Below are 15776 nucleotides of genomic sequence, written 5' to 3'. Positions count from 1 at the left end.
ATGCAATGAGGGTCACAGATGAATTCAACACAATTTGAAATGTTGCCATCTACAAATTAAATGTACAGAGCAATATTAAGAGCAGTGTATGAAAGAATAATATGTTCAGCATGATCAGGCCTGCGTAAAACTTGGGGAAATGTCCTGAGACCAGACTACCACAGCGTCTGCCCTCTGATCATGGCTGTATATGCTGGTCTACCAAGTCCAGCAAAAAATAATGTTTTGAAGAAGAGCTCTTTGCTCTGGAAGAGGATCCCTCAAAAATCTTTAGTAGCTGCCCAAAGGTCCATGCAGAATTCTACTACTGCTAGCGGCACAACCAGGGACTCAAAGTAGTTCCTGAGATAGCCCACACAGGCATAGGGAGAACTTTCTCCAGGTGCTCTAGTTTTCATACATCCATTATCCAACCCGCTATATCCTAACTACAGGGTCACGGGGGTCTGCTGGAGCCAATCCCAGCCAACACAGGGCGCAAGGCAGGAAACCAACCCCGGGCAGGGCGCCAGCCCACCGCAGGCTTCAGTTTCCTCCCAGAGTAAAAAGACATGCAGGTTAAGTGGTTTGGCAACACTAAATTGGCACCAGTGTGTGCATGTGTGTGTTCGTCCTACAATGGACTGGCACCCTGTCCAGAATTTGGTCCTGCCTTGTGTCCTACGCTTCCTGGGATAAGGTCCAGCAACCCTGCAATCCTGTTCAGGACTAAATGGATTAGAAAATAACTGAATGACAAAGCCATGAAAAATGGACCAGGAAATGAACACAAAGTCAAAATGTTCCAAAACTCAATACCAAAAAGTCTGACAATCATGCAAGTAAACCCAATATGTAATCAATCATAACTCAGAATTTCCTAGTCACGAAGTCAAACACTAGAATTTCCAAGTGACTAATGAATGCACCTTTAGTAGCCATTCCAGCCATCAGTCTGTGTCCACAGGTCTCTCTGTATCAGCTCTGCGCATCTGAGCACTGTAGTTCTTCTCCATTACAAAACTACTCAAGCTCAGTGAAGTTCCAAATGGGATTGTCAATGAACAGCATCGTCACATCCATCCACAACTTCTCAATTGGAGCGAGATCTAGACTTTGACCCAGCCGCTCTAGAACATGAAGTTTGTTATCTTTAAGCCATTCATGTATAGTGTTATGCTTGGGATTGCTGTCTTGCTGGAAAACAAATCTACTCCCGGGGTGTACTGTAGGTTTCTTGTGGAGTGCACCAGGTTTTTCTCTAGAATATCCCTGCATTATATTGCATTCATTTTCCCTTCGCTCTCATAAACCTTCTAGGGCCTGCTACAAAGAAGCATCTCCACAACATGATTCTACCACCGCTATTCTTCACAGTGTGGATGGTGTATCTTTGTTAATGTGCAATGTCTTTCTTATGCCATATATGATGTTCAGTCTTACAGCCATAAAAGCTCAATTCTGATCTCATCAGGCCATAGAAACATCTTCAATCATTCTGGCAAACTTTAGACAAGTGCTTTTTTTGATGTTGGCTTTCTTTTTGTCACTGTTAAAAAACAGTCCTGACTGACACTGGCCAAACAGTTGCTGCATGCACAGTTTCTCCAATGTCAGCCACTATAGCTTGTAATTGCTTTAGTGTTATCACAGGTCTCTTGATGGGCTCCATCATCGGCCTTCTTCTTGCACTATCAACAGCCTGCTCTATGCAGATTTCCAGCTGTGCCATGCTCTCTCCATTTCTCAATGATTAATATATATGGGGGCTCTAGAGCATATTCCTTGTCTTGGATATTTTCTTGTCTTCATCCCCTGCCTTTTCAGTCTCCATTTCATAGAGTGACTTGGCGGCCATCATACTGACTCACCACAAGTTGGACCTTCCAGATAAGGTGCTTTGAGACTACAATCAAATTAAACTCCAGACAGGAGATCTCCATTGAACTAATTTGGTGACTTTTAAAATGAATTTGCTACACAAGTGATGATTTGGGTTAAAGGGGGGAGAATACTTATGCAATTAATTCTTTTACATTTTATATTTATAATGAATTCAGACCACTTTGCAGGTATCCATGTTAGCAATTACCATTAAAGAGTCTTTCAATTGGATTACTATCAAAAAGTGAAATTAAATCTTAAAGCTGTATATCAATGACGTGAAAACTTCCAAAGGGTTAATAGCTTTTGCAGAAACACTGTACCTGTATTACTTTCCACAACATTCTGTTTTTGCTCATAAGCTGTGGCCTCCATCAGATCACCATACCCGTAAAACGTTCTTGCTGACTGCCAATCCTCACCCCTATAGACAATACAATTCAGCTCTAAGAAGCTAGGAATATGAATGGGAATCAGTTACAACCCAGTGACTCAGTCTAAGTAAAGTGTAAATGTTGGGTCGTTTGTGGTGGTTAGAGACGCAGACACAGAATTCAATGGATATTCTACTAAGTAGGTTGTCTATACTGCAGTTGTACTACTGAATCTTACCTCACAATTCCCAATTCTCATGTCCTTCTCTTTTCTTCCTTCCACTTCTCTCGCTAATTCATTGTGATACAGAAGATGTCTCTGTCAAGGTGAAGGAGGCTGCAATCTTAGGATACAGATTCTTCAATCTTTTCAAAGAGTATAGAAATATTATCAAGCTATACATTTCTAATAACGGCTGATATTATTAAACTATTGAACTTAACATATCTATATGATATAATCCAACAAATGCATTGCTGAATTTCATTACAAAAAGCATATACGATATATCAATTAGTCATGTATACAGTAAATCTTAGAATTCTACATTTTCAGAGAATCTCCATGATGTGACTTTACTGCGCTCTGTCTCTGTCTATGACTGGCCCAAGAGTCAGCCAGTTTAAAAGCAACTATTGAGTAGGTCAGAGAGCACGTGGATAATGAAGAACTTAAAGTGCTACTTTATCTATGAAGGGTCTGAGAAACACAACAGTCAAGCTGAAAATGGAGCTGATGATGTTCTTTGCATTATGATACTTTATGGAAATTGTTCAATGGTAGTGGGATCAGAAAATATAAGAAAAATGGGTCCAACCCTTTGGAATGACAAAGGCTCACACAAAGTGGAATTAAGGAATTTTAGGGGCAATCAACCGGTCTAGGTCTATTCAGATAATGGCTGTAGAGCAGGCTGTTATTGTTGATGGATTCCTTCAAATCCATGAAAAGTTGCCATGCCTTACGTCCTTTGCTTTAGACTAAGAACTCAGCAGATATTTGGGCAAATGGAAATACTGGAAATTGTTTCTGATGTTATTAAATGGTAAATATTTACAGCTCAATGTTAAAACAAGCAATCATCATTTTAATACACGGAGAAGCTGACATAAATATTTTACCATTAACTGTCTTAAGGGAATGTTTGTAATATTAACCTTTTAAAATGAAATCTTTTTTTTTTTTAAATACATCAAACTCTGAAACAAAACAAGTAAAAGTAGATGGAAGCACACAGAGGTGATTTTAATATCTGTCATGACGGGTGCATGTTTATTTATTGTTTTTATTTATTACTGTTGCATTTAAATATTGTTTGCTTTGTAATTGCTATTGTTTTGTTTAGTCAACATTTTCTGTGTTCTTTTACCATACTGTATTGTCATCATGATTCTGTACCAGTGGAACTAAACATACTTTCATTGTTCTTTAAGTTAAGTAACAGTAAATCGAAATACACTGAATTTATTTTCTTAAAAAATGACACGGTCCTGTGTGGATATTCTTTAATGGCTATGTAGAATGACATCATATAAGATCACGTACCAAGACAGATACACTCAGCTTCTCTGCTGTCTAGATGGTGCTAACAGTTGTGGCACATACTGCGCCAATGGAAATGGTTGACCGCTCCAACTGCCAGTTTCATGACCAGTGCTACTTTACATAATGTTACGTCTCCTGTCTACTTATGTATTTACTTAGCTTTATTGATGTGAATATTTTGATAATACAAGGTTGTAGTTATGTCAATTCATTGAGTATGAATCTTGCCAGTGCAGCAACAACCCACAAGGTAAAACGATAACGTCAGAAATTCTCTTTAATGTATGATAGCATGATTGGTATCCTGGACTAGTGCCACCATTAAGGCAAATTAGGCATTCGCCTAGGGCACAGATCATAATGGGGAGGAAACCCAGCCACATGAGTTAGCTACCTTGGCCTAGGGTGAAAAATAATCTAGCACTGGCACTGTTGGTATCCAACGTCATGCTTTGTTCAGTTTGGGGCAGATACTGTAAACAAGAAGTACTGTGAGGCACTGAATAAGTCAACAGGAGTTGTATAGACTCCAACACAGGCAGCCACAGAGATTGTCAAAAGGAAAATGACAAAATTAACATGCCTATGAAGAAAAGTACAAAGCCTGCAGATGGAAAGTAGATATCATCTTTGTTTATTATCTGACAAAATGTTATGGTTTTATTAGTCCAGAGTCTAATCCAGGTAAAAGCCACCTTTCATTGGGATGCCAGTCCATTGCAAGAGATGCACAGGACCACGCTGTCAGACAATGTAAAATCAGACTCACCTATCATCTAATGTGCACGTACACCAGCAGAAAACCATTCAAGACGGGGAAGGACCACGTGGACTGCACAATGACAATGAGCAGGCTGCAATTCAAACACATGTCTCTGCATCACAATGCCACCAAGCAGACAAATGTAAAAATACAATAAAATAAATATAAACCTTTACATGCTGTCCTTGTCATGTTGTAGATACTAAAATACACTGTGCTTCCCCATACATATTAATCAAAACTTGCTTGGTCATGAGTTACTTTGTAGTTTGCTCATACCTTTGGTCTCCACTGAGAATGAGGCTCTGCGTTCAGGCTGAGTAGTAACCTAACATCTTATATTCATAAATGTCTTCAGATGTGTTTTTAGAACACATTATTAAGGTAACATCAGATAACAAGACTGCTCACAATTTCTATTTCTAGATGAACAGCAGTTTGATTCAAGCCTTCTTGTTACAGTAATATAAAGCTGCAACAAACCTTGGCTTAACAGACCTGTAGTGTAACCAAATCATCTTAGCCCTCAGTAAAGTTATAAACTCCAATAAAGAAAAATTCTGTCTTTCGGCAGTCAGTTGGCATAGAACTCTAGGACGATCACTGTATCTGATTTTGTTCTCAACTTTTCCATTGTTATTCACTGTGACCCTTCAGAGGTTTCATTTTTTTAGAGAGTTTGCTGATCGGAGATTTTCTTTTTCTCTCTTCCATTGTCAACTGGCTAGAGTTCAACAATTAGTTAATAGACAGACATTGCTGGGCTCAATTAATGTTAATCAGTGAACGTTGGAACAAAGATGTGTCATCTGCATAATGGAGAGACATCTTTTAGCTTTCCATCTTCAGTCTGTGTGCCACTTTCTCTGTAGTGTCCAATAATCTAGAATCAATTTTTAAAAATTGAATTCTTTTTAGTTTCAGAGATGTGTGGTACTGGAATGCCCATCTCTCTGGAACAGACAATCATTTGATCTTGAAAAGCTTTTTGTTACAGCGGTGGCACATACGTCCATATTGCATTTTTTTTTCTCCATGTAAATAAGAACTCACAATATTGACCATGCCACTGTACATGACTTTGTGATTGGCTAGCCATTTTCAGATTCATTTCGAGAGTGCATTTGTCTTTGCAGATTTTAATCAATAATTTTAAACTTTAGGAATTACCTTGATTGTTGAATACTGTACTCACAAATTGAATTCATGATGAATAAAACACTATCATAATACTGTAAATAAATTAGATAGCTTTCCCATAAAAAAGTTTATCATTATGAACCAAAGTGTTGAATATTTACAGAACTAAACCATTTTGTTGTGTTAACCTACTTAAAGATCATGTAATGCTATCAAGAGACACAGAAGAAATAATGCATTTTCAGAAGAAAGTAGAAAATTAACCACTCTGTCAAGCTTCCCAAGCATTGGGCTGTGGGTTTGTTAAACATGTTTCTGTTCAATGAAACAGTAAGTTAGTAAGTTTTTTCTGATGCTCCTAACCTTTGTTCAGTCCCTAAAATAGGTGGGTTCAGAGCCCTTCGTGTTTCTTATATTCTATTGAGTTTTCTCCTTGTTCGGAGCAGGTATGGGGTTTTCAGATCTTTTAGACAGAATTGGAGGCCTTGGCCGCTACCAGTTTATCAGCACATCTTTAATTGCAATCTCTGGAATCATAATGACAAGCCATACCATTATGCAGAATTTTTCTGCTGCTGTTCCTGACCACCATTGCCGAATTCCTAATAAGACCATACCAGCTGGCAACTGGAACATCACAACTTCAGCGCTTGATGATCAGACTCTCCTAAAAGCCTTTGTGCCTCATGATGAGAAAAATAAACCGTCGAGATGTCTGCAGTTCACAGAGCCACAGTGGCACCTGCTGTTCCTAAACCAGAGCCAGGCAGACACCTCAGGGCTTCAGACTGAGCCGTGTCGGCATGGATGGACTTACAACAGACAGGAATTTTCTGAAACAATAGTGACTGAGGTAGGTCAAAGTTAGTACATTATATTTAGCTCAAGTCATTTTGCTTTCCATTTCTATACAGTAAGTAAACTTCTAATTCCCATTAAAAACATACACAAAGGTTCATTAATTAAAAACAGGATGCATCAGTCCTCACCACAAGAAATGATAGAGTTATAATAGGAAGTTAATGACATAAATAAATGAGTTAGATTTTTAGATCACACTAACGTAAGTAGAGAATGTATCTATTTATTAGGAGATTGTGGAAACTGTAGAGAGATGAAAACTGATGTCACTCACAATAGTAATTTGGTAGAGGATTATAGAGAGAAGGCGCTTAGGAGGAGACCGCCATAGGGGAGAAGCAGTTTGGCTTTAAGCCAGGGAGAGGAACAACTGAGGCAGTCTGTGTGTTGAAAAAGGTCATATAGAAGCACTGAGGAAGAACAGAAAGGTTTGTATATAATGTTTATTGATTTGAAGAAGGTTTATGGCGGAGATGCCCTGGATGAAGTCACACAATTAAGAAATCAGGATTGACATGTAGGATGAAAAATATTCAATAAAAGTTGTTTGGTGATGCTAAGCTAGCAAAAGTTTGCCAGAAGCATGTATTACATGAACAGACCATACTGCTTCCTAATGACCCCTAGGCTTTCATCCTCCAGGTTCTCTTACTAACCGTGAACCCCTCCCTCTTTCTCTTTCCTTCTCACCTGGAGTTGGTCTGCAAGATTTAAGTCTGACGTGTTCCACTCTGGTGGTCCCTTTACCCTGGTAACCTCTGGCCAATTAGGTGTTTCATTACATACACAGGATGTAAGAAGTGTATTTACAACTAGAACCTACATTGCTTGAAACTATGTGACAGTAATATATCATGACAGGGTAGTGATGAAAAGGGAGCTTGAATTCTGGGTTATGTACTGCATTTCACTGTCTAAAGTACAAATCAACAAAAGTTAAGTTTAATTTACACAACATACTTGCTTGACACATCCAGAACATTGAGATTGCTATTGATCTTGTCTGATGTATGGCCAGTGACTGAGACTGATGCCTTATACTGTGGCCAGGGTATTGTCTATGTGGAGCTGTATATTTGCCCGTCTCCACATGGGATTTTCTATAGGTATATAGACATTCCTCCCATTGAACAAACATAAAAATTGTGCTAATGATGTATGGTGGGAAAATAATCCATAAATGGTCAATAGATGATCTTGACTTATTATCTAGAATCCAAAAATTTAACAGGAACTTACATTTCTCTATGAAAGAGGCAAAACAGCAGTCCTTCATAAAGCTTGCTTGATCCTCTGATCAACCGCTGAATGCTTCTAGTATTGAAACGTATCCATCTCCTAAATGCTACTTCAGAGCATTCTCTTGCCACACCATCTCTCCCACTAGGCCCAATCTCCCCTTGTCTTGAAATTCAATTTTGGAAAAAAATAATACTACATATAGGGTGGCACAGTTGAGGGCTGCATGTTCTTTCAATATCTGTGTGAATTTCGTTGAACAGTCCAAACACATGCAGATTATTTGAACTGGCAAAGCTATACTGGCCCCTGATGTGTGTTTGGGCACGTGTGTGTGTGTGTATTCATTCTGTGATGGACTGATGTTCTCTCCAGGGATTGTTCCTGCATTGCATTATATGATTTATGGGATAGGCTCCAGCTTTCTCGTGATCCTGCCCTGGATAAGCTGAGAAGAAGAATGGATGGATAGATGGAATAGTTAAACTACGTAGAATAATAGATGGAAAAATTATGTAAATGTAGTTGTATGAACAGCTTTTACATTGCTCAATGTTTGTGCACACAGTGGGACCTCGTGTGTGACCTGCGGCACCTGAAGCAGATGAGCCAGACTGTCTATATGGGGGGAGTTCTGGCAGGATCCCTCATCCTTAGCAGCCTTTCAGACAAGTAAGCAAGTGTGTGAAGTGTAAAGCTGACCCAGTGACCTCAGGCCTTTTATGTTATCTAGTAACAAAGGTTGCTTTGTAAGGGTGGAAGGTGGGGTGGGCTGTGACCTGTGTGATATTTGATGAGATGTCACATTCTATTTTCCTACTTAGGCTGATCAGAGATCCCAGAATTAAAGCCATTCAAATATCGATCAGTAGAATCAATGAAACTCAACTAAAGTTATGATGATGAAACTTTTGTGGATCTTTTTCTGTTGCCATCCCATTTCCCTTCGATGAAAGTTTCAATCTGGGTCACCCTGCTGTAAATAAAATCAATGCTATATTTTTTATGTACTTACTGCATGTATTTTGTAATAGTGGCCCAGAAAAAAAAATCTCATGTTTACATGCAGATAGAAGAGGAACAAGTGTATGAAATAATAAAAGCTAGTAGTGGCCAGTACTGTACAAAGGCAAACAGTGCGAAAAACACATTGTAGTAAATCTCATGTTGCTCCTGTCGCACAATCCACATGCCAGTTATCTAGCCACATGCTCAACATCTGCAAAACACATGCTTTAGTTTGGTGTTTAGGCTATGCATCGATTATTCCAAAAGTAACTTACAACAAAAGCATATGTTTTGGATATTTTGAGTACAAGACAGGAAGACAGACATGTGGATTACGTGACACGAGTAATGTGAGATTTTTTTTTCTTTTTTCCGGGGACATTTTTCACATCCTTTAATCATAGGATTATTTAATTCATGAATATTCTATGAAGCATTGGGAAAAATCTTCATGAAAACTATTCTCGCCTATCCCACTATTCTTTTAATTATAAAAACAAATCTTGCAGTTTTATGCTAGTAAAATCTGATATTTTGGATTTCTTAAAGCAGATCCTGGAATGGACTGAAAATCAGATAGAAACAGCCTGGTACTGAAGACCCCTCTTACTAGTATTAGTAGCCTATAACCATTACTTATACTCTAATTTGTAAAGTTGGTTTAGTTTAAAAACAACACAGAGCGCAGGTCACATCTTGGAAACACATACAATGCAAACATCATCCGAATGGCAAAAAAAGTTGAATAATGTTAAAAAATAAAATAGATTATACATTTATAGATAGTATTAGGTTATCTATACTAATAAAAGGCAAAGCCCTCACTGACTGACTCACTGACTGACTGACTCACTGACTCATCACTAATTCTCCAACTTGCCGTGTAGGTAGAAGGCTGAAATTTGGCAGGCTCATTCCTTACAGCTTCCTTACAAAATTTGGGCAGGTTTCATTTCGAAATTCTACGCATAATGGTCATAACTAGAAGCTATTTTTCTCCATTTACTGTAATGGAATTGAGCTGGAAAGCCGTGGGGGGCGGAGTTTCGTGTGACATCATCACGCCTCTCACGTAATCACGCATTACGTAGAAAACCAGGAAGAGCTACAAAAAGCGCTGAAGAAAACATGCATTATATAATTAAGAAGGCAGCGAAACAATTAGAAGTGAGCGAGTGACATATAAAACCACATTCAGCGGCTGACGTGAACTGACGCAGTGCGCAGACAAAAAGCAACAGTTCCAAAGAGTGTTGAACAAAAAACGAATTATATTGCTACGCTCAAATAGATAAACCACACGCCGTGGCACAATAGTAGAGGCTTTGCCTCTAGTGCTGACGTCCGAGGTTCGATTCCCAAGAGGGGATGCACTGAGTATGTACGCACGCATTTTTATTCATTTTACCTTCGCATCCCCTTGGTTTGAGATGTATGAAAAATATGCGGTTAACGCAGAAAGACAGATCACCAATTGAAGCTTTATGAATAATGGATACTTTATTCGCGATCAATGATTGTTTTGGTAAGCCATACTCCGTGTATTCATTAGATGAACGGTAAAAAAGTAAGAGCGAGGGGAGGGTAACTTATTGAGACACGCAGGCAAAACCACAATAGCACGCGGGCTCGATGTACTGTAGTGCGCGTCAACTTGACCTGAATTGCGCAATCACGTTCGAAAAAATATATCTTTTCAAGTTCAATTTAGTCCATATGTGTCAAACTCAAGGCCCACGGGCCACATCCGGCCCGGCGTGTAATTAAATCCAGCCCGCAAGATCATTTTATATACTGTATTATTGTTATTAATGGCCCGGGGATATGAAGCGCTGGTAACACAATAAACTACAGATCCCATAATGCAGCGCTTCAGCTGCCTTGCCGAACACTTATTGCGAAGCTAGCTCACGCGATGCTGGAGAGAAAAGTTCATTCTGAAAATAGAGCCTTTAAAAAGCGATGGGAGGCTGAGTATATGTTTACTGAACCCGTGTGTCTCATTTGTGGAGCTAATGTGGCTGTAATTACAGAATTTAATCTAAGACGGCACTATGAGACAAAACATCAGGGTAACCTGAATGCAATGCAGAAGATACAGAAAGCAGAATAATTAAATAAGAATCTGACACTTCAGCGGACGTTTTTACCCGTGCACAATCACAAAGTGATTTCAAGTGAAGCTGCTTTTATGGGAGACACAAATGCACCAGTACAACTTGCCCCACTTTCCCTGTTGCCAAGTAATGTTAAACCAAGTCGTCACTACGGTGTTCCCAAATACGCACTTTGCTGATAAACTGAGCGCACTGAGTTTGCACGGCGCTTTGGTGACTTGAAGAACAAAAAGTCCGTCTACATGCGGCTCGAACCTTGTGCATGTTTGGTAGCACATACAGTATCTGTGTGAGAAGCTCTTCTCAGTGATAAAGACTAACAAAACAGCACACAGGAGTCGCCTCACTGATGAGCACCTGCAATCCATCCTGAGAATCTCCACAACACAGAACCTCACAGCAAACAGAAACAAACTTGTGGCCAAAAAAAGATGCCAGGCGTCCAGCTCTAAAATGACATATGAGCAAAGAAAACTGAATGATTTGATTTGTTATTGCTGAAAGGAACACATTTTATTTATATTTCCAGGTTTTGTTATGCAGCATGTTCATATTTGAATTTGTATAATTTTGACAGGATATATTTTTATGGAGAGCAAAATCTTTTGGGATATTTAAAATCTAAGTTTATTTTTTATATAAAATTACACAAGAGTAAAGAAATTTGAATGTTTGTTCTTTTAATGTTTACTTTATTTCTAACTTGTATAATTTAGACAGGATATATTTTTATGGATAGCAAAATATTATAAGTTGTTTAAGGTTTGAGTTGATTTATTCACGAATAATATTCCTGTCTGTTTTTACCATTTCTACCAAAGATATTTCTGTCGACTAAATAAAAATTCCTTCTATTTAAAATTTAAATAGAACTTGAACAAATACGATAGTTCATAGTATCCACGCAGACTTGCACATAAGAGCGGGAGTTATCCGTTTTAACAAGCAGCGTATTGCACTGATACGAAATAGCTGTGTGTGTTGTGAAGGCTGGCCCCGGCACAGACAGACGGACAGCATACTTTGCTCCACACACTTTTATTTACACTAATATTATTTACAGTTCAGTGCACTCACGCAACCCCAGTGCCTTCTTGCACCGATTCCCCCAAAGTCCAGGGCCCACAGTCTCTTGTGCCTTCCTGGCCGCCTCCTGTCCTCACTCTCCAGCTCAGTCCTTCTTCCTCCCGACTTCCACCAATGACTGGAGGGGCGCCCTAAATAATGCCCCGGATGAGCCCCAGGTGCTTCCGCCTCTAGCCACAAGCGTGGCGGAAGTGTCGGCTGTCTTCCTGGCAGCTCTCCGGGTGCCACACAAAGTCTTCCCCCCGGCACTTCCTGGTGTGGCGGAAGTGCCGGGCTCCCGGGATAATTAGGCACGGGCGCCGCCTGGCGGTGGCCACGGGTCCCTACAGGGCTGGGCTTCAAAGCCCTGTACCGAGGCCCCTGCCTAACCAGGACGGACGCCCCCACTCCGTCTGGAGGAGGCACTCGCCCTCCTCCGGTCCTCCAAGCGTCCCGGCGGGCTCCTGCCCGACCGGCAACCGCCGCGGGATAAACCGGCATCGGGGCGCCGCCTGGCGGTGACCACGGGCCCATACAGGGAAGGGCTTCCATGCACTCAACCCGTGGCCCCCAACAGAACCAGGGCGGGCGCCCCCTCGCGGTCTGGAGGAGGCACAAGCCCTCCTCACGTCCTCCTGGCGTCCCGGCGGGCTCCAGCCCGGCCGGGCCACAGTGCCCCACCGCTAGCGAGGACACGTGGGTCGAGCGGCACAACCGAAAGGGCAGCACGTCCCCAGCGAGGGTCCTACTATGTCCCCAGGGTCCAACACGGCACCCTGGGACATCTGTCTTCGGCACCCTCGCCCGGCAAACGTCCCCTGTGGTCTGCGCGCTCTCGCCCCGCTGTTCCCCAGCGGGTCACCGTAGTCCTCCCGGCGTGGAGCACTCCAGCGGGCCCCGTTCCAGGAGGGCAGGTCCCTGTCGGCGTCGGCCTCAGCGCTCGTCGGGGCTTCGGGCCTGTAAAATAAAGGAAAAGAGGGCCAGAAGCACAGCCAGGACACTCATCCCAGCGCCCGTCGGTCTCCGTGTCGACCGTGCTCCTGCCCCCTCCGACAGCCCCCAACTTGCCTGCTGAAGTCCTCCGCCGCAGGTTCCATGCCCGTCCGTTCGTCGGCCTCGGCACCGCTCTCGCAGGCAGCTCGTCCAGCCGCCCAGGGATTTCCTCTGCCCATCCAGAGGACGGCCCTTCTCCGGACGCGCGCACCCAGCGCCGCGTCCTCTCCTATCGGAGGAACCGGCATTCACCCCGGTTCCTCCTTCTTTTCTTGCGCTGGCGGTCTGGGTCTGAGCACAGCAAAAGCTCAAATCCAGCCCCGTCTGCGTCCAGGCAGAGCGACAGGAGACAGCTGCAGGCTTGAAGCGCAGGCGCTAGGACCCAGGGCACTCAGCGCCCGATCCTACCAGCCCTTGCGTGTTCTAGCTCCTTGCCTCGCTAGCTGTCTGCACCGCCGCATCCGCTGTTGGGAGGTTGCCTACTCGGAGCTGGTCGTCCCGTAATCGGTCACGGCCATGTTCGGCGAACCCCCCCCCTTGCTCTACGGAACGGCAACACTCACCACTCCCGCCGTGTTCTGCCTGCCTCCGGTTCCAGCGCCGCGCCGATCCTCCGTCTCAGTCGGTGGCTTTCTCGGCGGCACCGGCATCTCCATCAGCTGCTCACACTGGCGGCGAGAACACGTAGCAGTTCCTCTAAAGCGGCTCGGCGGGCGAAGGACTCCTCCGGCGCGCGCCGAGCCGCTGGTGGAGAGAGAGAGACAGACGTCGGTGGGCTTACCTGTCCATCAGCTCCACGCGACGCCTGCCTCCTCTGGGCCACTCCCTCTGGCCCAATCGGGTCTCGGTTTGGCACGAGACTGGCATTCCTTGGGCCCGCCTCTATCCAATCATCGGCGGGCACGCAAGACACACCGGCCAATCCCGTGCCTGTCAGCGGGCGGGACCACCGGCCCGCGGCCATCTTGTCTCCCCTGCTCCGAGTGCGGAGACGTGCCTCTTCGCCGCGTTGTGGTTGCGGCGATTCCTTGAGCCGCAGCGGCTCCGACTCCGCAGCCCTCTTCGCTGCCTCCGTCGCGCGCTGCCGACAGCCCGTGGCCGGCGTGCCTCGCCACGGGCGCGATCGGTTCGTCCCTCCTGTCGAAACAAAGGTAAGTCCGACCCGAAGGGCCGATGATTGCAGGGCAGGGCACTCACCTCCCGAATCCGTCATGCCTCGGCGTGGCCTTCCGCTGGCTGCGCCGGCCTGGCTGTCCGTCCCGACAGCGCGACTTTCGAGCCGCTGCGCTCGGCGATGTCGGGTCCTCCTCCGCACCGGGGAAAGCCATTCCGCTGTCGGGCGGTTTCTGGGCGAACGCTCCGCGGGCGTGCAGGCGCTCCGCGGCCAGTGTGTGGTCCGCTGCTGCGCCGGGCGTTCACAAAATATTTATAAAGGCGGGTCCCCCTTTTAGCAGGGGTTGGCCCCACGCTGAGCGCCATTGTGAAGGCTGGCCCGGCACAGACAGGCGGACAGCATACTTTGCTCCACACACTTTTATTTACACTAATATTATTTACAGTTCAGTGCACTCACGCAACCCCAGTGCCTTCTTGCACGATTCCCCAAAGTCCAGGGCCCACAGTCTCTTGTGCCTTCCTGGCCGCCTCCTGTCCTCACTCTCCAGCTCAGTCCTTCTTCCTCCCGACTTCCACCAATCACTGGAGGCGGCCCTAAATAATGCCCCGGATGAGCCCCAGGTGCTTCGCCTCTAGCCACGCCAAGCGTGGCGGAAGTGTCGGCTGTCTTCCTGGCAGCTCTCCGGTGCCACACAAAGTCTTCCCCGGCACTTCCTGGTGTGGCGGAAGTGCGGGCTCCCGGATAATTAGGCACCGGGCGCCGCCTGGCGGTGGCCACGGGTCCCTACAGGGCTGGGCTTCAAAGCCCTGTACCCGAGGCCCCTGCCTAACCAGGACGGACGCCCCACTCCGTCTGGAGGAGGCACTCGCCCTCCTCCGGTCCTCCAAGCGTCCGGCGGGCTCCTGCCCGACCGGCAACCGCACGGGATAAACCGGCATCGGGGCGCCGCCTGGCGGTGACCACGGGCCCCTACAGGGAAGGGCTTCCCTGCCCTCAAACCCGTGGCCCCCAACAGAACCAGGGCGGGCGCCCCTCGCGGTCTGGAGGAGGCACAAGCCCTCCTCACGTCCTCCTGGCGTCCCGGCGGGCTCCAGCCGGCCGGGGCCACAGTGTATATATGTAGATATGTATGTATATGTATATATGTTTATATATGTGTGTGTGTGTGTATGTATATATATATGTATTTGTGTGTATATAAGTGTGTGTATGTATGTATGTGTGTATGTACAGTATATGTATGTGTATATATGTAGATATATATATGTATGTATATATGTGTATATGTATAGATATGTATATATATATGTTTATGTGTGTGTGTAAATATATATATATGACAACAACACTCATCACTCACAACAGTGACAAAACAATTACATTGACAATCATGTTACGTTATTTTCAAAATGTTTCCTTTTCTTTTTCATTGCTTCTTTAACACACTACTTCTCCGCTGCGAAGCGCTTGGTATTTTGCTAGTATATTATATATTATATATATATATTTATATATTATATATATATATAAATAAATATATATATATATATATATATTTATTTATATATATATATATGTGTGTATGTATGTGTGTATATGTAGATATGTATATATATGTATATATATGTGAATGTATGTGTATATATGTATGTGTATATGTGTGTGTATATATATGTGTATATGTATTGAT

The 15776-nt window shown here is 43.9% G+C and overlaps 1 protein-coding gene across 1 annotated transcript in view; it reads left to right on the top strand.

Moving 5' to 3' along the window:
• Positions 1–6134: 6134 nt before the first annotated feature.
• LOC120539794 (solute carrier family 22 member 6-A-like) overlaps positions 6135–15776 on the top strand; it is a 32212-nt gene continuing 22570 nt past the window's right edge. The window contains exons 1-2 of the mRNA XM_039770173.1: positions 6135–6539; positions 8355–8458. Coding sequence (XP_039626107.1) covers positions 6135–6539; positions 8355–8458 — 509 coding nt within the window. The remainder of the gene's footprint in view (positions 6540–8354; positions 8459–15776) is intronic.

Source organism: Polypterus senegalus, chromosome 11 (genome assembly GCF_016835505.1).
Source record: "Polypterus senegalus isolate Bchr_013 chromosome 11, ASM1683550v1, whole genome shotgun sequence".
Taxonomy (NCBI): domain Eukaryota; kingdom Metazoa; phylum Chordata; class Cladistia; order Polypteriformes; family Polypteridae; genus Polypterus; species Polypterus senegalus.
This window is presented reverse-complemented; position numbering and strand designations above follow the sequence as displayed.